Source organism: Pseudopodoces humilis, chromosome 10, assembly GCF_049639895.1.
Source record: "Pseudopodoces humilis isolate 2021_Gansu_Grassland_sample_001 chromosome 10, ASM4963989v1, whole genome shotgun sequence".
Classification (NCBI taxonomy): domain Eukaryota; kingdom Metazoa; phylum Chordata; class Aves; order Passeriformes; family Paridae; genus Pseudopodoces; species Pseudopodoces humilis.
In genome coordinates, this window is record NC_142209.1 from 6,938,187 (window position 1) to 6,963,262 (window position 25,076).

Consider the following 25,076-nt stretch of genomic DNA (forward strand, 5'->3'; position numbering starts at 1 on the left):
TTTTAAGAATAGGGTGTGCTTTTGGAGGTAAGATAAAAAAAGATAATTCTTTAGTTGCCTGTAACACAAAACTCAGCCACTCAGAAGTGAAGTACAGCATCTCAGACACCTGAGAAGAAAATTGTCCTGAAACACTTCTTAGAGTTGTTCTTGTTTAGTACTTGTGGTGTCAAAAATAAAGCTTGTGGGATGCATTATTCCAGGGATCCCTCTGCAAAGACCTCTTCCTCTTTTTTCTTCCCTCTGCAAACTTAAGTGCTCAATACGTGATCCTTTTCTTTGTGGTGATGGTTAAATTAATCCTAGAACTAACTAGGTGTCAGGGATCTAATTTTCCAGTTTGGGCTTGGAAGAAGGCAAAGGAAGAAGTTGCTCTAGTGGAGATTTCAGGTATAATATAGGAGACAGTTGAAGTACCATCTGTGCAATAAGAAATTAATTAAACCTGTGACAGAAAAAATTGGTAATTTGACTTGTACCTACAGATTGAGCCTTCCAATCATCCTGCCATGAGGAAATAGTGGATGTAGAAGAAAGTGGGTTCTCACTTGTCTAAGAATTACAGGACTAACCAAGAGGGGATTTCACTGTCCCATCCTTTCTTGTACCATTTTGTACCATTGAGAGTGTTAAAAAATGAGGGCTTTAGGATAAATTAAAATGTGTGTATAAGAGAAAAGGAAAACAACCTTTTAAAAATATATCTCCTGACTAGTGCATAACTCTAGCTCAGGCTTCATTGTTGGTTTATCCTTTTCCTGTCTGTCACCCCAGGACACACTGTGAAGCTTTCAGTCTGAGAAAACACTGTAACTGATACTGAGCTTTGTTAATTCATGTCCATGATTGCAGATACATATTTATTTTAATATGTAAGAGTCCAGAGTGGTTTGGACTTCCACATCTGAAAATCAGGCTCTTCTAAGAATAGTTCTAAAATTTATGATACTAAATAGTTTTACAGAATCATAATTTTCTGTGCCACAAGGTTTTAAAATGTAGTTTTAAAAGCCTCAGTGGTCTTGGTCACTGAGGTTTATAATTCCTCACATCTGAGGGCAGCATTTGTGTGGTTAAATTGTGACAGGTTCTGATGGTTTGACCCCAGCTGGCAACTAAGGACCACGCAGGGCTTATTAGCTTCCCTGGGGCAAGGGGCGGGAGGGTTGGGACAAAGATAAAACTCTGGGATTGCAATAAGAACAGTTTAATAATTGAAATAAAGTACAATATAATAATAGTAGTGGTAATAATAATAATGATGAAAAGGGAGATAACAAAAAGAGAGAGGGGAGTACAAGCCAGACAGATGAGTGATCTCAATGCAGTCCCTCACCCCCCACCCACTGATGCCCAGCCTGTCGAAATCGAGCAGCCATCGGCCCCTCCTGGCCAGCTGGCCCAGTTCACACACTGGGCATGACATGCCATGGTGTGGAATATCCCTCTGCCCAGGGGGATCAGCTGTCCTGGCCATGCTCCATCCCAGCCTCTGGTGCAGCTCCTCACTGGCAGAGCCTGGGACACTGCAGAGTCCTTGACTTGGGGTAAGCTCTGCTCAGCAACAACTGAAGCATCACTGTTACCAAATGATTCTGTACTGAATCCAGAACACAGCTCTTTCCAGGCTACTGGGAGGAAAAATCACTATCCCAGCTGACAGCAGGACACTGGCATCTACTGGAGGGTTTGCTCTCAGTCTGAGCAGCAGTGACACCAGTGATAATTTGTTCCCACCTCTGCTCCATCAGAATATTTGGGGACTCAGGGACTCTGAGTCAAAAGGAAGAGTATCCACAGCCCAGGGTAGCAGGAAGGCTGTTCCCATGTGCTTATTGAAGCATTTACTATTTGCTACTCAAAAACCTTCACATGGTATTAAATATATGAGTCAAATCTTACTTTCGTGTTTTTAAAGTTGGGTTTTCTTCCTGCATAAACTGATAACTGCTGTGATCAGTTTATTTGCAACTTCATTAGTCACAAGCTTCTGTTGAGGCTTGGTGCTACATGTGTGTTTGCTCTTTGGTTTTTGTTTTTAAAATTACAGGTTGAAGAAAATCCTGCTTAAGCACATTTAACCTGTCTCCTAAATTGGAGTGTCCACTTATTTCTTACAGTAGCTATAGGTGCAGCTTCTGTGGTGTTATTGTTGGGGTTTTGTGCTTTCAGCCTTGTTCTCAAAGAAAAGGAAGCTTGTGTGATGAGGCTGCTGGTGTACAGCCTAATAGCTTCTAAGCCAAGTTGGATAAAGAGGGAAAGTTCTCACAGAAGTTAGGTTCCCACAATTTACATAGAGAATTTTTGGTGTGTAGAGGATAGAAATTTTTCATGTCTCTTCAAAACATGTCAGTAAAATGCAAGAGAAATATTGTCATAGCACTCAGGTAGCTGGGTACTTTTGTGATGGAAAAAAGAGAATTCAGTATTTTCTACCTAAACTCCTATAAGATCATTGGGTTTTCATGCTGTTGGGTGGATCTGGACATGGTAGATCTGCAAATATTCTGAAGAGACAAATGAAATATTAGGCTGAAAGTGACTTTACCTGAGGGGTCAACTTCACACGTCAGTAAGGGGAGAGAGGACTACTCCAAAGGAAAAACTTTATTTCCCCTGGAGTTCCATCAAAAAGATGGGACAGTCTCTCACTCAGCAATTTACAATATGAAAATCATGACATTTTGGGAACATGCTACTTAAATTACTGGTGTAATAAAGTAATGAACTGTTTTACAGGTTAGAAAAAATTGCATGTGAGATGATAAGGAACTTCATTTGTAGTGCTTAGTGTACATGATGTGAGATTTCTGGAGCTCTGTTAAAATAGTCATCCATGGCAAAACAATGTTAAATGTAGCAATTCAGTAACAATTTGATAGTTTCTAAAAAAGAACAAAAGAAAAATAGTCTTTAACATTTTTATAATCTCATATTATCAACTAATCTGTGCTGTTAAGATCTTTAGTAAGATACAGATAATTCCATCCCCAGTCAAATCCAGCCATTAGCTTTGCCAGTGTGCAGAAGTCACTGAAGTGTTTCTAATGTTTTGTTGTTTTGTATCAGAGAGAGGAATGTTTAGAGTGAGTTTACCCCATGTCTTCCTCTCAGTCAGACTGTTAAATTGTAGTTCTCAGCAGCTTCCCTTTAACAAAACTTTAAAATTTGAATTTAGTAAATATCTAATGAGTACTTACTAATATTTCACATTTTTAAGGGTAAGATTATGTACTAGCAATGTATTTCACACTTCCAATGGTAGGTTTTGAGTGCTGATAAGCTTTATTCAGAGTTATTATATAAGCATAACATACTTTTCCAGAAACTTACAGGCATTTTAAATGCTGCTGCTCAGCATAGGGAGCACTGATGAACTGAAATCAGTGATGCTGTGTCTATGTCAGCTGTTTGGGTGAAAAACTTACAGGACCACCAAGCTAACCTCTCTTTGCATCAGTATTGAGTATTAAATGTGGAATAAAATAATGACCTAGATACTTGAGCCATTTAGGAATGCAAGGACTTTGGGCTATTTGTCCTTCAAATTGCTTGTTTCTGCCAAAGTTGGTAGAAGTGAATCATGAGCCAGGACTTGCTATAACTCCAGAGCATGGAGATGGTGCTTTGTGTGTAGAGAGGGATGGATCAGTCCTGTTCCCACTGAGATGAAGGACTTGTGCTTTGTGGAGACAGGCATGGGCCCTCATTTTTTCATTTGTTTTTCCTACATTTCTTAAATATCACTGCTGTTCTTCCTATTACTTGTGGCTGGCATAGAAATATGTACAGGACTGCCAGCTGTATGTGTTGTAAGTAGAATTCACATGCTAACAGTTAAACAATTTTTATACCTTTGTTACAAGTAAGTCAGCAAAGACAGCCTTCTCTAAGTGGGATGGGTGTTACTGACATTGGTTCACAGCTGAGTGGAAAGGGCAGTAAGGACTCTGGCTCTAGTTATTCAACATCTGGCTCATCCGTGCCATTTCCCAGCGTTGGAAGCTCCCTCTCAGGTAGCAGCCCATACTCATTTAGGAAAGCTTCCACATCCACAGCAAAAAACTCCTCATTGAACTGTTCAGAAATACTAATGAAATTGCTCAGGAGCTCCCCGGCCTTGTAGACCAGTAGGGAAGGGAGCACCTCACTGGAGAAGCGATCCCCGGCGCCCGTGCTGGAGGCCTTGATCTTGCAGAACTTGACAGTGGGGTACTCAGCGGCCAGGCAGGTCAGGCTGCTGTTGAGGGCCTCACAGCCCTTGACGCCATCCTCATAAATGTGCACGATGACCGTGGTGGTTTTGTGCTCCTTCTCCACGGCATCCAGGAACTGTTCCCCATTCTGCAGCTCACACAGGAAGCCAAACTTGGGCCCAAAGCTGAGGCGCTGGTGCATGTCCTGCATGCAGCGTTTGCGGTATTGCTGTAGGCAGCTTTCGTCCTCCTGCGCGGCATGAATCAACTCGTACTCCTGCATGCTCATCTGTGGATATCCAGAGAGTGAGGTTAGTGACTGGGAGCCCCTTGGAGCTGAAATAGAAACAGACCCACCTGTTGTTTGGAGAGCACCAAAAGCTGAGCCAGAAGAACCATCCTTCCCTACAGTGACTCTGGGAGGTCTTGTTGAGAGAAAGGTGAAGATCGTGTCTCAACACCTGCCTGTCAACATGATGGTACTGAAGGCAGTGGCCACATTTGGCAAAAATTTATGGATCTCTCAGAGTTAGTGGAAATTCTGCCAGTAGTGGGGCAGGTTTAATTCCTGTGTTATTGGGGGTTTGGTTCCCCCCTGTTTCAGAATTAGTAAATGGTCATGAGTTCAGGCTCAGAGCTCTATCCTGACTAATAGGTTTTTAAACCTGCTAAAAATTTTCCACTGCATTAATCAATCATACAGCATTGTGTCAGGGAAGGGAGGAAGAAAGGCTGAGCTCTGCTGTGATAGATGTGAAATACACTGCTTGTTTTACTGAAGCTACCCTTTGCTTGAGAGAGGACTGGATAAAGAGACTCACGTAGCCGCTAATTAAGGTTGGAAAAGCCCTCTAAGATCATCAAGTCCAACCATTAACCCAGCACTGCCAAATCCACCTCTAGCCCCTGTTGCTGAGCACCACATTCCTATTTTTTCAATTCTTTTAGGAATGGTGATGCCATCAATACCTGGGCAGCCCCTTCCAATGTTTGAACACCCATATAGGGAAGAAATTTTCCTGATATCCACTCTAAGCCTCCCCTGGAACAACTTGTGGCCGTTTCCTGTCATTCTGTCCCTTGTTCCCTGGACCCAACTCCCGCCTGCCCCCTCCTGTCAGGGCATTGTACAGAGCCAGAAGGTCCCCCCTGAGCCTCCTTTTCTCCAGGCTGAGCCTCCCCGGCTCCCTCAGCCACTCCTGGTGCTCCAGCCCCCTCCCCAGCTCCATTGTTTTGCACATGTATTCTGTCTGCATTGTGAGAGTTCTGCTAAGTTACACAGAAATTGAGTGGAAAATTGAAGATTTTCTACCTTGTAACAGGCATGTTTTATATAGAGCTGAAGTTAATTCCTTTTGCTTCTCTTACCTTACGGCAGAATCTCTCTCTGGTGTCTTTATCATCTCTGCTGAAAGATCTGTGTGGTGAAGACATTTGTCTAAGCATTTCTTTCTTACTCAGGGGTAAGGAGTCTCCATCTTCACTCTCTAATTTGAACTTCCTCCAGTCATTGATCACACCTTTGGGACCTAAGGGAGATGAAATTGGCTGAGAAAGTGGTTGCAACAAGAGGTTTCCTGACAATCTTATGTTCTTTGCTTGTTTGTCCTTTTGTGCCTCAGTTTATCTGTTCCTCCTCCTTCCAAAGCACTCACCAGGAGTGCTGAGAACCAGAGCTTTCGTATCAATATGTCCCAAAAACAAAAAGGGTTTTTCTTGCCTGGATCACTTTGGTGATCTGGCTTCCATCGGGATACTTTGGAAGGATTTTGTTGAACTACAGGAGAAGATAACATGGATGAAGATGTTGAAACATGATAAAACTGCCATGTTGGCCAAAGGTGATGTTTTGTAGACAAATATTTGATTTCTTTATAAACAGGGTATTTAAATATTAATTTAAATATTTAGTAAAATTTAAATATTAAATGTGCATAAGAATTTGGTGTAAAACTAAGAATGCAGGACATTTGAGATTATTTTTAAAAACCCCAAACAATACCTATTGCACTGGAAGAGTAACCCAATAAATAAGGCAAATAAGGTAAATAAGGCAAATGATAATTCTGATTGTAATGTAGATTCTAGTCTTTGGAGCTGCCTGATTAAACTGCTTAAGTTTTGAAATTGGGAAAAAAAAAAAATAATTGCAAAATCCCAGTGCTGTTTTTCAAAATGAAGACATTTAATCTGCATCTTAGATTACAAAGACTACTTCAGTGTTTTCAGAGGTGAAGTTTCCTATGGAAAATTTGGAAAAGGCCGGGTAAGCAGCTCTCATTTTCACAAGGAAGATGTGATCAAAGTGAGATGTGTTATGTTATACATATACATATACATATACATATACATATACATATACATATACATATACATATACATATACATATACATTTCATAGAATGGTTTGGGTTGGAAGGGACCTTAAAGCTCATCTCATTCCACCCCCTGCCATGGGCAGGGACACCTTCCACTAGCTCTGTTGCTCAGAGCCCCATCCAGCCGTATCATAATCTTGGCCAACAGCAGCAAGGCTGGTTGTGAAAGAACCCCAGAGTTATTACAAGAACTGCATTCATTATAGCTCCAAGGAAAGAAGTCCTCAAAGCGGAGGGAGGGAATGATTGCCATCCTGTTACCTGGCAATGGGGTGGAGGAGCTGTAGAGCTGAACACAATGTCAGTACTTATAAAAACCCTTGTGATTGAGCACTGGATTAAAAAGAATTATGGTTTTGAGTGAGGTCTCTTTTAAAGTTTCTCAGTGCTGTGCTGTGTTTGTCACAAGGGGCATTTTTAGCACCTTCTAGTGAAATGTTATCACCTAATTCTAACGTGGGAGTGTGGGTTTTGTTGATGTTTTGTTGTCTATTCTCCTCCCCTGGAGAACAAAGTGAAGCAATAAACCAAAGGAGTGAGGAAATAAACCAACAGGAGCCATGTTGGGCCATGGCTCTTGGTGGCTTTGTCAGGTGTCCCCTATGTTTCCCTTTGCTTCAGGTCTGAGGAGGAGCAGCACAACGTTTGGTGTTACCTGCCTTCCATGGAGTCTGTCACTTGCCCCAAAGTACCTTCTCATTGCCTTTGGAACCTGTGCTTTTGTGCAAGAGGTTTGGCCATTGGAACAACTGGAATTCTGGGCTTCCCCAGTGAACACCAACAGTTTAAAAAACCCAGTCAGTTTCCTTGCCTGTGTGTGTTGCCTGTCCTTCAAAGTCTTCTTCCAAGCTGGTGTTGGCATTTTCTTCCATTTCAGTGGCTGGAGTAGGAAATGCTGCAAGTCCCAAAGGGAGAACAGTTAATAACAGCATAGCAAAGGGATAAGCTTGCAGCAGGTACAGCATAGTGTGTAATTTCCTGTAGTTGGTCAGTATCAGTGAAGATCAAAACACACATGGTAATTATGGAGCTTGTCATTGACCCACAGAAAGCAATTGGGATATATGTCAATCTCCTAAAAAATGGGTCTGGCCAGATTCTCAGGTGAGGGTTCCTTCATTATGCTGTTCCTTCCCAGTCACTGGAGAATATCAGGGACATGGTCATGGATAACAGTGGGTGTAAAACTTCCTGCAATGGAAATGGTAGTGAGCATTTTCTTACCTTTTTTTTTTTTTTTTTTAATCCTTCTTGGAAATGGGACCCTACTAATTTTCCAAGTGCTGTAAGTATTTATTTTTAAGGGTTGCCCAAATGCTCATTTTACATACAGAAAATGGAGCCAAATATTTGAACTTGTTGGGCAAGAGACCTCTGAACATCCTGGAGCTGGCTGGGCCATGTTTGTTGCAAAACAGAAAACTGATGGTGGTTATAAATCAAAATCACTTTCTTGTTCCACCCTTTCCATAAACCAGGCAACCCAAAGAGCCAGATGACACTTTCAGGGCACTGTGATTCACCAGTACCTTTTTTGTCTCTTACAGTAGAGTTTTTGATGGAGAACCACATTTATTTTGAGTGTTGCCACCAAGGACATGATCCCAGATCAGTGGTGCCAGAGCACTACAGAACAGCAACAAGTCTTAAGGCAGGTGATTTGAGTGCTCCCATTAAGTCTAGACTAGTTTTCAGCTGTTCAGGTACTAAGTTAAGATTTGTTTGACTTCACAGTAACAAAGATGTTCTCATGCCATGACTGCCTTATTTAAAGGCTGCTGGGGTGTTAGACTGGAGTGACAAATAGCACCTTCATTTTTCCATAGCACCATCAAGAGATGATGTGGAATAATGTCTGAGCAGGACACAAGGTATCTGGTTCTTGTATGTATTTGGACTAAAGCTGATTAGCAAATGTGCAAGTAAGTTGCTCCATGCATGTACCCATGACAATTAATCAAAACTTGTGGGAAACATTGCAAGTAAGTTTGGAAGAAAAGCAGGTAATGAATTAAGCTTCATTAGTATAAATTCTCTAGGTTGCTCTATAGATAGGTTGTTGTCGCTGCATTGATCCAGATTATCAGATCACTTGCTATTCCCTCAGTTCTGAAATAGAAATCTGAAGCTAATCCCTTCTCACTAGGCAAAACTAAGAATCTTTGCCGTGTCAGGGATGAGCAGATACATATGCTGGGTCAAACCCTTAAGTCATTGCCTTGGCTTACATGAACATCTACAATAAGCTCTTCTGGCTGCTGCTGCAGATTTTTTTTGTTCTGGGGGAAACAGAGGGTTTGATTCTCTGTGTACTTTGCTGTTTCACAGCTTTGAGCTGAAAAAAAGCACAGGGTATGAAACTCAAGCACTCAGTTTTGGGCTCAAACCAGAAAACTTTACTGTGCCTTTGGTGAAACATCTCTCTTCCCAGAGGTGGGAACTGATTGCTTAACAAATGAAAGGTCTCTGTAAAATTTATGTTACTGATCTATTGTGCCCCATAAATCTGTGAAGATTAGATGAATCATAACAGCGTAAAGGCTATGTTTCACCATTCTTCTGCAGTGTGGCATAAGGCAACAACCCTGACTGTGCACAGGCTGGGAGGCTGACCATGGACTGGGAGTGGGAACTCCTCAAGCTTAATCCTGTCCCTGTGACTGAGTTGGGCTGGGAGCCAGGCATGCAAACCATTCCCCTTTCAGCTCAGTGGGTCTGTAAATCCTTGTCATTCTTATCTTGGCCCTGGGAAAATGGGGCTGGCCAAGCCAGGTGTTTCTCAACCAGGCAGCTGAGGACAAGGCACATGGACAGGGTGGTCCGTGGGAGGGTGTTCCAGGCTGAGCTGGCTCTCCTTGAGGAAAGAGCAGAGGAAGCTCTTGTGTGTCATGTGTGGGCAAAGTCAGGCAATCACCTGAGCAGGGAGCTCTCCCACATCCTCATCCTCGTCAAGGGTTGAGGTGGAGCTGTTGTGTGGTGGGTTGGGTTGTTTTTTTTTTTTTGGGTAGTGAGGAGGTGTTCTTTTATGTGCCAGGCAAGCAGCATTTTCCAAAGTTAAAAATGAGCTTCCCAATAAATGGGGAAGTGTGGGTGCTGCCAGCTGTGGAGGTAGTTATGCAAGTGCCTCTGTGAGGAAATGTCCATGTGTAAGGTTGAGTCAGCACAGCAAAGAGTGTCACAGAGTAGGTCAGGATGGCCCATCACGAGGGTCTCAGATGAAAAGGTGCCACCTACTTGCCTCTACAAGTGTGCTGGGACCTGGTGTCCTCAGCATGGGGACAGCTGGAACCATCCTCTGCATCACATGGCAGCTCTTGCAAGAGCATCAACCCCATGGAGAGGCTCCTGTGGGTGCAAGTGGGTCATAATTTGTTGACTGATAGTGTTGTCTTTCAGAAATTCCTTTAAGGTCACCTGACTAAGCCAACCTGAGTTGGCTGAGAGCATTGTTAGGCCCACGACTGAGAGGCAGCAGTTCACTGCATGGGGATGGATGGATTCAGCAGGAATGGCCTTGTGTCCTGGAGAATGACTATCCCTGGACATCCCAACCTTCTCTTACAGATTCCCTACTGCTTTACAGCTGATTATTTTCTTTCATTTTTTAATTGTGTAACTGTGCAGCCTCTCAATCCCAGTACAGAGCACAGAGTCCCCTGAGAGGGTGTGGTGTCACATAGCAGGAAGATGTGCAAGTGATGGTGACATGAGGATTAATGTCATCATTGGAGTTAGTTATGTCTCCTAAGGAAGCATCCACAGACTTTCCAGCCCATCAGCTGCCACTGGTACTGATCCCAAGCTTCCCCTTTGTACCATTTTGACATTCCAGATGAACAGCATTCTCTGGGAAGGGGGAAATTGCTAATTTAGAAAATCTTTTGTATTTTCATTAGCTTTTCTCATTGGTTTTGATGACTGAAAGCGGCTCCTGAAAAGTTCAAATGGCTGTAACAACTTCTCCTTATCAGGTATGTGGCTCATCAATGCACTAGGCCTTATTTTGTCATGCATATAGTGGCTTTACATATGTATTTTAAGAGACTGATCACTCTAGATGTTCTTTACTTTCCTGTCTTTCTGTCAGATTTTCTGCATGAAGAAATGGAGAAGATTTTTGTGTCCAAAAATACTTCTTCAGCAAGAATAAACCCAAATGCAAAGTATAGGCCTGACACTGCCATTTAATTTCTATGAGCTCTGGACCTGTTGTAAAACAGAAGCAGAAATCCTGTTACTGCTGCTCATTCCTCTGGTGTCATTAAACTGGATGGGTCAGCCTTACTACAGGGTAGAAATAACTATTTATTGAAGTGGTTCCTTTTTATGCAACATGGAATAAGGTTTTCTGCTTAGTAACAAAGCACAGAATCATGGAATGGCTTGGGGTGGAAGGGACCTTAAAGCTCATCCAGCCACCCCTGTCATGGGCAGGGACACTTTCCACTATCCTAGGTTTCTCCAAGTCTGTTCCAACTGGCCTTGAACACTTCCAGGGATGAGGCATGATTTTATGCCTTTGGCCTTCACAGAGATATTCCTGTCTACCCAAAATTACAATTTTACTATTTTCTCTTGCTCATATCTTCTGAGGTAGCTCAGGAAGAAAGCACTGTAGCTGTGTACTTGTAATGAAGCCTTATTTAATCCTTGTAAAAGACTGTAGATGTAAATACAAAAATAGTGTCTTGTAGTTGTGAGTTATAGTTACAGAAGAGAAGGAAATTAAAAGTATCCCTAAACAAACTGTAAAAGGCATGATACATTCTGCAAAGGACAAAGCCAATAAATAAAACTTGCTTTCCAATATAAGAGTTTTTCCTGCTAGTCCAGTTAGTAAACATGAGTAATATTTTTCTTAAAATATAAACATGTTCTAAGCACAAATTTGCTGCTTTCCATCTGTGCAAATCCTGCTGAAAATGCTGTTTGTGTCTGGGTTTAGGTAAGCAGATCAGCAGCAGACTGCAATTCCGCAGTGGTCAGTGGGACATTGCTGGTGAACTGGGAAGCATTTTGGGGACCCATTACGGGGAGAGTGAAAACTGAAGGGTATTTGGCAGCGAGATGTGGCTGCATGTCTCTGTGTTGAGCTCTGTGTGGGTGAGCACTCAGACAGGATGTGTTCCAAGTGTTCCCTTGGCTCTCGGGAAGTGTTTGAACTTGAGCAGCACTTCCCTCTCCCAAGGGCTAATTTGAATCTTGCTTCTCTGCCCCTTTTTCCTCATTCCCAGTTGCAGAATTCCCTCCCTCATTGCTCCTGTCCTCTGTCTCAAATGGCAAGGAATAATCACAGATGTATCTGGCACATGGGCAGCTTTTGAAGCAAGCAAGACAAGAGAAGGAGCAGCCATGGATTTAAATGTTCAGGTTCCTGAAATTTGGGGAAATTGGGTGAAATAACATGGAACTGGAGCAGGCATCATTCCCTCTGCCTGGGCAGTGGACTGGAGCGAGTCCTCCGCTCTTTATGTACTCTTGGGAGGACCAGCATCCTCCTGTGCCTGCTGCAGGGACAGGTTTCCAAGAATCCTTGGTGATGGATGCACCAAAGTTTGCAGGAGGCATTATCAGTGTTATGTAATCAAGATCAATACCAAGGTTGGAGTTCCAGCCCTCTGCCCAAGGCCCTACAGCGCCTTCCATGATCTGCTCCTGGGCCCAGTGCCAGGAAGCAGCAAACACGGAGCACCTGCAGCTCCCCTTGCATCATGGGCAATCAGATCCCTTACAGGAAAGTGGCTAAAGACAGGGTTAAGAGGCAAACTGCTTTGACTGCTTGTGTCATCCCAAGGTGCAAAGGCAGGCTAATTGTGTGGCAAAATGGAAGCATCCTGGGCTCACCTCAGGGAAAAAAAATGGTGTATCATGGAGTGATCAGGTCACTGTGGCTGGGAAAAAAACATAATTTCAAAACACTGGGCCAGGACTTGATTTGTTAGAGAAGAGGTCATATGATGGGAATAAAATATAAAGCAGGCTGGGCTGATGCAGAGAGCTGCCAGCTCCGCTGCACGTCACTGGGACTGATGAGAGGGTTATGGGATTGGATTATTCCCTCTATCCGCTTTAGCAGAGTTATTCTGTTCTTTATTTGTGAGGTTGAAACATTTTAAATAGATGAGTCCAATGTTTCATTTATTCTTAAGGCTTTGCCAATTATGAAATGCCTTATGTGACTTCAACATTGTGTTGGGCTGCAAGATCATAGGATTAAATAAATATTCTTTTTTCTTTATTTTAGTCTTTCAAAATTTGGCCTATAATTATGCACCAGAAATTATTCATCTTTTCTGGATTGCACATTTATTTCTGAATATCACTCTGAGACAGGAAATTAGCTCAATGCCTTCACAGCAATCAGGGGGGAATGCCTTCACAGCACAGGAGGGAATGGCTTCAAACTGCCAGAGGGTAGCTTCAGATTGATATTGGGGATAAATCCTTCCCTGGGGGGGATGGTAAGGCCCTGGAACAGCGTACCCAGAGAAGCTGTGGCTGCCCCTGGATCCTCAGAAGTGTCCAAAGCCACCTTGGATGGGACTTGGAACAACCTCAGCTAGTGGAAGGTGTCCCTGCCCATGGCAGGGGGTGGCACTGGATGGGCTTTAAGGTCTCTTCCATCCCAAGCTATTCCATGATTCTGTGGTTCTATGATTCACTTCTACCAGAGTACCACAGTTTTGTCTGGAAAGGTAGAATGCAGATACTTTAAAACAGGACTTGTTTTATTTCTTGAGAAAAAATTACAGTTGTTATTATTATTATGGCAATAGTATTAATATTGCCAGTAGTTGTCATGTCAAATTTCATTTAGCATTAACCAAAAAATTTTATTTGGAAAAGCTTAATTTTGTATATGAAGTGGTGAATATCTTTTGAAACTTGGGATTCAGATTTTGGGGCATGTTACATATTTGTTGGAGCAGCTCCACCATGGTTACCATTGTGATGAATTCATCCTTTCTTTTTTTTTTTAAATTATTCTGCTAGGAAATTGATTTATCTTCTTTTAAAACAAACTTGAGTGTATCAGGCAGGGTGGAAGAGGAGGGTGGCTGGATACTGAAAAAATGTTTATTTGAAGTGAGAAGGAACAGCCAACGTTTTCAAATGCAGATTATTTAAGGGCATGAACCTCAATCCATGTTTAACCTCAATGCCTGGCCCAATTTGTCAGATGGATTGGACAGTTCACCACAGTCCTCTAGGAGTCTGGGAAGAGCTTTCAGTTGATATTTAAGTGTGTGTTTCTTTCTGAACTCCACATTCATGTTTGCTAAATTTGACACGTACTTCAGAGCCTTGGTTGGAGTTTATGGCTGTATTTAGCCAAGTCATGATGGATGGCAGAAGCCCAGGGGAGAGATTGTGCATATTTTTTTCCCAAGCTGAACAGATGTTTGCAATGCGTATAATCCTTGTTGTTTGTCAAAAATCTCTTGTGTCTGAGCTGTAACTCTGGCAGTGACTGGAGACAGGCAGTGGAGAGGTTGTTGGCTCGTGTTTTATGGAAAAGGGAAGGAACTTGAGTTGGTTGTGAGGCTAATTAAAGGCTTGAAGTAGTTACCCTGTGAGGGCTTTGAGCAACTCTTACTGCTCCTAGAAGATGCCTGTGGGGCAGGACAGAGAGGAATCAACCCTTGTGAAGCTGCAAGAGCATCCACTGTCTCTTTTGGGATTGGTTTGACTAAGAATGCCTCCTAAGGCTCTGGACATGCAAAAAATTGCCCACAATAAACAGTTGAGAAAATAGTTTTGGAATTATAACATTTATATCTGGTAGGGGCTTTTTTTCTGGCTTTTTTTTTTTTCTCCTTAGCTGGTTGATGTTCTTTTCAAGTATGTATTTGTAACTATAAATCAGTAGGAATATATGCTTTTACTTTCTTCATATCTGCACTTTGTTATCATCATTTGGAAAAAGCAGGCTTAACTTAGCCAACAGGCTTCTTCTAAGGCAGGGTCTAAACAGTCGTTATCTTAAACTTGAGAGCTAAGCAATTAAAAAAAAATGCAATTCTTCACAACAGCTTTCATATTGATGAATTATTTATTCCTGGATTTCTCTGAGCATTAACATCCATCCTCTGAGATGTGTGAGGATCTCGTTTGCTGCTTTCCCATCATTAAAAATTTAGATTATCTTGTAATCCTGACCCTCTCTCACTGAATGAGTGCCTTTCTCCGCATCTGGGCCTCCTCTTTCCAGAGAAAGTCCCTGTGTGAAAGGAGAAGAATGAAATCTACTGCTTTGGGCACTGGGCAAATATCCATGACCAGGGATATTTACTGACTTTGTGGCACTTAAATTAGATTTACATACTTTGTGATGCTGATTCAGGTGTAATCTAAGTCACAGCAGAGAAAGACCTTGCTGTGGTAGGAAAAGGGACAGGTGACCTTGGGTGGTCAGGCAGCGGTGGAATCCCCCCATACCTGCAGGGATTCAACAGTGGCTGCTCCTGGATGTGGCACTTGAGGACATGTTTTGGCCTTGGCAATGCTGGGTAAATGGTTGGATTCAATTATATGGGAGATCTTTCCCAACCTAAATTCTGTGATTCATCTTATGCTCTCAAGAATTTCTTCTGTTTTCGAGCCTGCTTCCTTGGAACTCTTCCTGTAGGACTGGCAGAGCCAAGCAGTAGTGCTCACTTGTGACTGCCAGGTGCTTCCTCTTCCTCCATTCCCTTTTTTATTCTTCTGCTAAAGTGTCCTGGGTGCATTTCCACATCTTAGAAGATCTGATAGATTAATTTCCTCATTTCTCTTAAATAGGAAGATCCAGAGGTAAAAGTGGTCTTTTACCACTGGAGATGCTGTCAGGAGGACACTGGCAGTCTGGAGTTAGGTTCACTATATGCAAAAGAGAAGAAAAAATTTCCTCTGTTGAACTGTGAAGCTGTGGTCAGCTGGATGTGGTTTTGGTTTGTTGATTTTTTTTTTTTACTTTACCATTTACCAAAAACTGGAGTTACCATGTAATTGATTAAGTGATGGATGCCCAGGTCCTGCTCCAACCAGCTGCTCATTTGTTTGCAATACCAGAAATAACTTTGTCCCCACTGAATGATCCTGACACACCTGCAACTATATATACCTGCAACCATAATCACAACTATGATTGCATGAAGTCAGTGATAATAGGAATGTATTCCTCTTATTACCTTTATTAACCAGAAGATGAAAGCCAAAGAAGACAGGATTGTGTGGCCATTGAAAGCCCTGGAGTGTTTACATCAGGTCTGTGACTTCCCTATATCCCAGAATCACAACCTGGTTGGGGTTAGAAGGAGTGTGGGGATCATCCAGTCCAGCCCCTGGCTAGAGCAGATGGATCTTATCCAGGTGGGTTTGAATATCTGCAGAGGAGGAGACTGCACAGCCTTTCTGGGCAGGCTGTTTCAGTGCTCCGTCACCCACACAGAAAAGTGTATCTCTTCCCTGACGAGACCTCTCATACCATTTATGTCATTCCAGAGGCTTCACGTTTTCCTTTGGATCTTGTGATTAACTTGTGATTATAAATGGTGATCTTTCATCGGGTAATTTGTAAATGTCTTTACATGTGGCTTGTAAAACTGCACAAAATTAGAATTATGTTTCCTTTTCAGACCCAAGTAAGACAAACCAGGCAGCTATGCAGCAGCTGAGGCATGTACAGGAGTTTCTCTGAGCATGCAAATAAATGTCATGATTTGAAGCACAGGCTGATGGCTTAAAACACATGTGCTTCCTCTCCTGCTCCAAAACATAGATCAGAGAAACAGCAGAGCAAATCCTTTCCCAGGGACTTGCTTTTATTTATATAGAAACTGGAGCACAAATGCTGGGCCAGTTTCTCTGTGCACTCTTACTTGTTTTTAGGACTTCTTCACAGGGAATGCCATGGCTCTATCTAAAAATTAATCCCAAATATTTTAGTCTTCCCCATGCTCAGGCTGTAGTTGTATCACCTCCTGAGAAGCTATCTGATAGTGTTCTTGGAGGCTTCTGTCATTCTGACTGATTGGAAGAGTATCAGCAGCAAAGCATGTTGTAACAAGCAGGAGGAGAGACTAGGAGCTTGCTGCAGAGGAAAAGAAGGAAAATAAAAGGAAACAGGAAAGGAATAAACAGAACAGAAATAAAAGGAAAGGGAAAATAAAGGAAACAATCTCTGGTTGGAAAAAACCTTGTTGTAAACCCCTCTGATTAATTTCATCCAGTTCATGTGTGTACAGCAGCACCCTAATGCCAATTTTCCCCTCCCTGGGATGGAATTTGGAGCTGAGCCCAGGGGCAGCATTCTGATCACTCGCGTGCTGGGAACATGCTCCTGCCAACCCTAGGAATGACAGTAACACTGATACTGCAGCTCTAGGTGAGGGAAAAGTGCCCCAATGCCTTGGGTTCCTGTGACAACCTTGAGGGTGAATGGAAAATAATGCTCAACATGAGTGCCTGAACACGATGCTCCTGGATTTAGTTACCTTCTGCAGCAGCGGCCCAGAGCAGCCCCGGCTCTGTTGCCCCTGGGGCTGATGTGATAAAATAAGCCAGGTCCCGACCCCTTCTGTTTGCAGCAGGTATCCATGGGATCATCAGGAGTCAGGACAAGAGACACTGGAGGTGTTCTGATGGATGGTGGGTTTTCTCCTCTCTGCACCTTTATTTGTGGAGCAGAGTGTAATGTTTGGTTAAGCCCAAGCCTGACTAGCTGTGAAGGCTGTGGCAGATGTGGTAAATGGATGGAGGCACAGCTCTAGCAGTGTGCTGTGCTTGGGAAGGGGGAGGAATTCCATGAGCATTAGAAGTAATGAATCTCCAGGATTTGTTTTCTAATGATTTTGGCACCTAAAAGCTTTTTGCTGTGGCTTCAGTACTAAGTGTGACTCTATTTGTGGATTCTTCAGTGCTAAAGAAAAATAAGTGAATGCAAGTAAGAGAATTACCTCTCCCTTTGGGAGAATCAGACTCACATACAAACCCAGAGAGTATCATACATCAGAGAAAAACCATGCTAGTTCAGATTGCCATGATGTCAGAGACTTGCTAAATGACTGTTGCAGCATTAGATGTCCCAATGGAACAGTTCAAATATGAATCAGTTTGTAAGAGCCTCATTTATTGATGTATTCCAGCAAGGTCTCTTGAAAAACAAAAAATCAAATCACAGTAATAATTTTACTATTTAACAGAAACAGATTAGGCTATATGGCAGAAAATCTACATTAATCCCTTTACTTTAAACATTGTAGGAGAGTCTTGGGCGATGCATCAGTATACTGAACAGAAGGGTATAATCAAATTTTAAAGTCTTAAAATGATTGCTATTCTGTTTTAAATGAATAGCCACTTTCTAAAATTAATTAAGTAAAGGAATCATAGAATGGCTTGGGTTGGAAGGGATGTTGAAGGTCATCTTGTTCTGGCCCCCTGGCATGGGCAGGGACACCTTCCACTGATCCCCTAAGGCAGATGTGGGTAAACACATTCTGGTGTGAGGTTTGCCATAGGCTGTGGGTTACTGACTTTGCTGAGACAGCTTGGTTCAGTGGTCTGAAACCCTTTCTGGATGAGCTACAGAACTTGACTCATCTTGAGAGGATTCAGGCATGGATAATGGGGACCAAAATTCACCCTCCTTGGCAGAGATGGTCCCTGGAAATGAAGGTGGCTGTGGCATGGGTGCTGAGGAAGCCCCTAGGATCTGAAGGCGCTATGTTTAGATCTCAGACCATCCATGTCTGCCTTCTTTCCTCCTCTGGCAGAGCCTTACTTTTCCTAAGTCTTTCTGAGCACTTACTTCATCCTGTTTGGCTTAAGGCTTAGTCTAGCTATTTTTAGCTAGGCTGTATTTGCAAATGTGCCTCTTGCCTGTGACCAAATGTGGAGTGTCACAAAGCAAACCTGGGCACATCCAGCATGGAAAGGGGCAAAGGTGAGCACGTGGCAGGTACTGCTGCCTGGGACCTCAGGACAGAATTGAGGCCTCCCCATGACTGGTTGTGCATGACATTGAGTGTTCACGGGATCCACCTCTAAACCAGTGGCCAACAGTGACCATGGACCTGGATTTAACTTAGAGTTGCCGGGGAAGGTGATCCATCATTGTGTGCTTGCAGAGAAGTGAGGTCCAAGGATTTATCTCATAACTTCCTTTGCTTTAAGGCCTTCCTTATGGGATTGCTGTGCTGTTACTGCTCTAAGCCTGGACAGTGTCCCTGCTCCCAGGAGTAACAGGAATGAATGGTTATCCTTGGGTTCTGCTGGAACTGTTCTCATGGGATTCCAGCAATTCGGAAGGACAGGAATCAGCACCCCAGTTGTTTTATTTAGTACTTTGTGCCAGAATGCCAAGCCTTTATAATAAAGTGTTTTCATCTCAAATTATGGAAAAGTCTTTAATTCCATGCAAAGCAACTCTGTAAAGTATTGCACAAATGGAATAATTCAAGAATATTTTAATTACATCACATAATGAATGATTTACACTGCTAAAATGGCAAGGATATGCTAATAGAAACAAATGTCATTTCCCGATGCCATTTGAATGCATTCCTTTAATGTTTTCAAAACAGAGAGATTGCTTTTGTGGAAGATCAGCTCTATCTGCAGGAATCACTGCTCCTGCCATGCCATCCAGAATGCAGAGAGAAAAGCTATATGGTATTTTCTCACTGTAATTTCCTGCATTTTTCTTATTTGTCTGATCTCTGATAGATTGGAAAGGGTTCTGGGTCATCTAAAAACAGTTCCTTGTTTTATATTTATAATAGGCTAATATATGGAGCTATTTTTCAGGCTTATCATTATTTCTCTGCATGTTGTTGCCTTCATTTTCCATGTCTGTCCATAACAAAAATGACAATGAAAAATTGAAATGTTTCATTTTAGCTTAAAAAAGGAAAAAAAAAAAATTACATGTGGTGACATGAATTCACTAAGCCTTTCACTTGAATTTGGAAGAGGCGAGGGCGTTTGGTTTGGTTTGGTTTTTGTTCTTTCACTCAGAAAGTGCAAATTCCATAATTTTGTCCAACTCTACTCATACCTGGTGTTGGGGTAGACACCATTTCTCACTTTCACTTTGTTTTCTTCTACTCATAGCCCTTTGATATCCTCATTCCAGTGAGCAGCAAAATAGGAATTTCTCTGGACTGGGATGCTGACCATGGAGATGCTCTACAGCTTTGCCTGGAATTCTGTAGGCACTGAGCATTGAAGGAAGGAGCTGTGGGATGCATTCTGCTCAATACAATAATATGTTGGTTTATAGCATGTTCCAGCTTACATTTAAATCCATGAGAGTTTTCTCTGTATTTGAACTGAGACTGAAGACTGTGCCCATTCAAGCAGTTCAGAATTAAGGGTGTAATTCAGTCCCACTGTGGTTGGCCATGTGCCTTAGATTGAGCTCCTTATCTAGTTTAAGATGGGATAGTGCTGAAAGCTGGTAACCAGAGTCTCCAAGTTCCCTGTGTCCTTTGGTCACCTTACACACAACAAATCTCAGAGGCAAGCTGATTTTTATTTCCTCTCTTTGCTCACCAATGCCTGACTAAATGGGCAGTAGCCTCTGGAAGGTTTTCTGTCCACAGGTACCTTGTAGGGTTGTTAATTTGGTGTCATATCTCTGGCTATGTGAAAGAACACAACAGGTCTAAAAGATGGGGCTGGAAGCTAAGGATGATTTAGGATTTTTCCTAAATTACTGCAGTTCTGCATTTAAGATTCTTCTGAAGTTGCAGAGCTGGTGCTGAGTGAGAGTCACAACCTTCCAGAGCTGCAGCAAGTTACCCCACTGAGCTGCCTAATTCTGGAATCCAGTGCAACATTTATGGAGAATTATTTCTCCACTGATTGCATTGGTCAGGCTCTGGTTTTTGCTTTGGAGGGCTGGAAGGGGGCACGAAATGCCCTTTGGTGCTGTGATTCACCAAGGAAAAACCTCTGCAGTTGAGCTGAGGGTATGACCAGATGGCACCATGAGTATTTTGAAGGTGTGAAATACCTGAAGAGTTTTTGAACTTTGCAAATGAGGAATATGGAAACCCTGTGATGGCTCTGAGACCCACTGCTGCTAGAGAGGAATTCCCCTTATCACTGGAAACCAGCAGCTGAACATCCTGGTGTATAGTAATCATCTTTAACTATGTTACTTGCTCTCAAGCTGTATTATTTTGGTGACTATCTGTCATGCCCTAATGCATTTCCCCATCTTTTAGCTGTGTTGTAATTATAATTGCTAGGATTAGACTTTAATATTTGTAACATAGATCAGCTTAAAATCCCATTCTCAAACATGATGAAACGCTACCATATAATTCTAGAAATCTGGTACAAATGAGCTGCAGAAGAATGAGTTACATTGAAATTATTCCCTTCCGTCAAAAAGATGTCAGATACTTGCAGGAAACCTGTAAATCCATTCATTGTGTAGATTATACTGTTTGTGTTTGGGGGTGGAAGCAAGAATCCAAGGTGTAATTTTGCCCCAAGGTTTCTTGACCACTCAGACGTGTCCTATTAAAAACATGCTCATCTTCTGGGGATCTCAGCTGTCCAAAACAATCTCTCAGGGCCAAAAAATGGGGGGTTTTCTCAATTTTTTTATGTAACACATCATTTATACCTTCAGTTACATACCTGTCATCTGCCTAAAACTAGTGCTGTCACAGCAGCTACAGAGGGAATTGTCTTGTCTATGGCACATTTGGGTTATTATTCTTTCACACCAATATTCATGCTCACCAAAATATTATTTTGCAAGAAAACAATTCTTGCAAAACCAAGCTGATATTAGATACCTTGATAAGAAGCATTTATTCTACAGTTAGCTATTTAGAGTTCCTTGGAAGCTCCAAAATGGGCCCAGACATGATAATTTTCTGGAGATTTTCCCAGAGATTTGAGTCCTTCACTCACCCTTCCCCAGAGCACACAACTCCATCCCAGCAGAGGCGAAGGAATGGCATCTTTATATTCCCTTGCAGATCTTTATATACAGGTTAGTATTCAAAGGTAGTTTACAAAAGAAGAGAAATCCCATTTTTGAATCAAATCAATGCCAAAATCAAATAAAGAGAGACAGGATTCCACACAAGGAATATAAAAGCCCTGTTAAATTAGATACAGGTGTCACTTCCAATAGTCTGGGTACACACTGTCAGCAGATCCAGATTTCTAATATATTTCCATTTCCCTCAGATGACCCCAGCTCGAGTGAAGCACCACTCACTGCCCATGCATTCGTTTAAAGCACAAATAATGACAGCTGGAGCAGCTCGTTGTTCTCAGCTTAATGAAAGCAGCCTGCCAAATTCACAGCTGGGAACCTGGCAGTAGTTGTTATGTCACCAGCCCCATTTCACTCTTGCTACCAAATGTGAGGCTCTTCCGAGAGACCCCATCACATACATTTCTTTATTAGAACTTTTCATACACCACTAATGCATCTTCAAAACACTGTATTTTTTCCCCTACTGAAATCAAACTTGAAAGGCAAGGTTTGGACATACAAATCACAGTACCTGAGAGGCACAGTCCCTCAGCTCCACTGTTCCCAGGCGTTGACCAATGTCCTTGGAGTTTCCAGGAGAAGAACCAGATTACAACTGGCCACAGTGAGACCTGGCCCCAGATTTACATCCCTCTGGAATGATGACCCTTGCAGAAATAGCTTTGGACAGGTAATAGGATTATCAGGAGGGAATTAGAAAATTCTGTTCATTAGTTTGAGCCAATGAAGCTGCAGACTGGAGAGAGGTTTAAAGGATTTGGTGCATAAATATAATTGGGCAGGGGGAAAAACAACTGTGTCCCAAGAGCCGTCACAGATGGCACCTTGCTATTGCAGAGCCAGGTGTATTAAAAATTCTGGAGACGTACCAGTGGATTATAGGAATGGTGCAAGAACCCATTACTGGGTGCAGGAAAGCTGCCCTTATTTCAGAGCTATGATGGACTCCAGTTTATAAAAAGAATAGAATTATTTACAGAAATTATGCTAATATTTAAATAAATCACCCAGTCATACCCATTAAGCACTGAGAGAGTGCAAATGAAAAAAGGGTGAGGGAGAATTTTGTTCTGTGGAAGACTATAAATGTCTTATGTGGCATTAAGGAACATTAAATTCTAAGGATTTTAAATGGAAGGTTTGCATTTAAATACCTGCATCTGTGGCTGTGACATGCAGCTGGATGTTCTGCGCAGAATCCCAGAATCGTTTGGGTTGGAAGGGACCATACAGCCCATGCAGTGCCATGCCCTGGTGTGGCTAGGGACACCTTCCGCTATCCCAGGTTGCTCCAAGCCCCACCCTTGGACACTTCCAGGGATCCAGGGGCAGCCACAGCTTCTCTGAGCAGCCTGTGCTAGGGCCTCTCCATCCTCACAGGGAAAAATTTCTTCCTAACATTTAATCTATATCTCTCATCTTTTAGTTCAAAGACATTCCTCGTGTCCTGTCACTCCCTAACCAAATCAGCAAACTTGAACCAGTTAAAAATACTTATATGAAAACATCCTTCACAGGTGTAATCTTGAGGGTTGTTGCCCCATGTGAATATTAAGCAAGAGTTGCAGGGTACCCAGAGCTTTTAGAATTGTGTCTCTGGAGGGGTCGCTGGAGTGGCTGTCTGGTTGCTTTGGTTATCCAAGATTTTGTTCCTGATTACACTGAAAGCTCTTCAGAGGTCTGAGTTTTTGCTAAGATCAGCCCTCATTAAGCATCATCTTTCTGACATCAGAAAAGCTGACACAAGGAAAGCCCCTCTTTCTCCCAGTGGGGGAGGATCAGGTTAGGGGACATTTTAACAATTGGATGTTATCACATCCATTGGAGATGGGGTGCCCAGGAGGGCTGAGAGGGCTGGCCCATGTGAGTCAGGGCCACTGTCCTTGTCTGGGCCCTGGAGAGACATGGTTGTGTCCAGTCAGGGGGTCCCCAGAACAGGACTGGTGTGGGCTGGACTCACAAGTCCATTGAAGGGATGATCAAGGGATTGGAGCATCTGTTGTATGAGGAGAGACTGAAAGATCTGAGTGTGCTCAGCTTGGAGAGCAGAGGGCTTAAGGGGGTCTCATCCATGTCTGTGGATATTCAGCGGGTGGGTATGAGGAAAAGAGAGAGGCTCTGGGCAATGGTGCCCAGGGACAGGACAAAAGACAGTGGGCACAGACTGAAACACAGAAAATTCCTGTGAACCGAAGAAAATGCTTTTTTACCATGAAGGTGGGAATGGAGGAATTAAGAAGCCTCTGTCCTTGGAGTTTCTCAAATCCAGCTGGTGAGTCCTGGGCAGCCTGGTCTAGCTGGCCCTGCTTGAGCAGACGCTTGTACTGGAGCTCCAGTTTTAAAAAACCCCATAATTCTGCTAAAATGGCAACAGTTTCTTTTAAAATGAGACATTCCAGTTCAGCGGCATTTTCCCCCCAACTTCTAGCATTTATGTAGAATTTTATATACAGTTGTTCTTTTCTTGTTTGCCTGGTTTTGTTCCTGGTTTGGCTTAGCAGAAGGTGTTCCTGTCCAAGGCAAGGAGCTGGAATGAGATGAGCTTCCAACCCAATCCACTCTGGTATTTCAGGACTGTGTATCTCTCTTTGCTAAACCTGCCCTGAGTTATTTCCTACCTGACATGCATGAGCTGCCAGAGATTCCAGGTTCTTAATTCCTTTCACTTTCTTATGGACTATCTAAATGTCTTTTATGAGATAGTTTTAATTTTTAATGGAAGATCCCATTAAATTGAGAAGCTCACTTAGCTCACTTCCAAAGGGCAAACCAAGAAATTTCATTCCCTGTGAAAACATATAAAATCATAGCATTGTGTAGGCAGAATTCAGTTCAAAAGTGAAGAAGCTGATGGAGCTTTTCTACGGCCTCACAGCAGGACACAGGCAGGGGAAAGGGGCCAGGCACGGAATTCCTAAATATAAACTTGTCAACTTCCAGTTCTTTGAAGATTAAAGCTGGCATGGTTCTCCCTGCTGCAAGTTTCAAGAACACAAAAACCTGTAAAAAATTTCCAGTGTGCCTGTGGAGGAAACCTTTTAAATTAGCATGTCCAAAAAAGCTTTGTCAGGCCTAAAAATGACATTTTGAAACAATTTAGTCTTCTCCAACCAGTAAGCTTTATTCAAATTTTTAGGGCTTTTCTGTTTTTCTCTCTCTTTTTTTAATTATAATATATTTCCTCCTTGCTTCTGGTGAGACATCACTTCTACAACTTTAGGTTAAAACATGCCCTTAATGTTTTTAATTCAGATTATATTTTCACTGTTAGCAACTGGACTGTACATGCCGCAATTTCAATAAAATATCTGTCAAAATATTTCATTACTGGTGTTATTTTGGGATAGTTTTATATCTAATGATGAAGAATTTGCAAGAATATCTACAGATTTACAGTTGTTCATCACTGGCTCAAGAAGCCCCTTTGTTGCAAAAAGATGGATTAAATCTTGACGTGGAAACTGATCCTAAACCAATTAGGAAAACTCCATTTGT

The 25,076-nt window shown here is 42.4% G+C and overlaps 1 protein-coding gene across 1 annotated transcript; it reads right to left on the reverse strand.

The window, feature by feature from the left end:
• Positions 1 to 1,264: 1,264 nt before the first annotated feature.
• PDC (phosducin) lies at positions 1,265 to 22,201 on the reverse strand. Its single transcript, XM_005531315.2, has 4 exons — positions 22,093 to 22,201; positions 7,386 to 7,469; positions 5,565 to 5,725; positions 1,265 to 4,485 (listed from the first exon to the last, which is right to left on the reverse strand). The coding sequence occupies exons 2-4, from the start codon at positions 7,444 to 7,446 to the stop codon at positions 3,961 to 3,963; spliced, it is 747 nt and encodes a 248-aa protein (XP_005531372.1). The 5' UTR covers positions 7,447 to 7,469; positions 22,093 to 22,201; the 3' UTR covers positions 1,265 to 3,960.
• Positions 22,202 to 25,076: the final 2,875 nt, after the last annotated feature.

What these genes read in the sequence shown, in the direction of transcription:
- PDC (XM_005531315.2), bottom strand. Translation starts at nt 7,446, where the DNA reads ATGGAAGAAAATGCCAACACCAGCTTGGAAGAAGACTTTGAAGGACAG. An exon ending in AGGACAGGCAACACACACAG is followed by an intron (nt 5,726 to 7,385) that starts GCAAGGAAACTG and finishes CATCTCCCTTAG; the next exon opens with GTCCCAAAGGTGTGATCAAT. An exon ending in GAGAGAGATTCTGCCGTAAG is followed by an intron (nt 4,486 to 5,564) that starts GTAAGAGAAGCA and finishes GGATATCCACAG; the next exon opens with ATGAGCATGCAGGAGTACGA.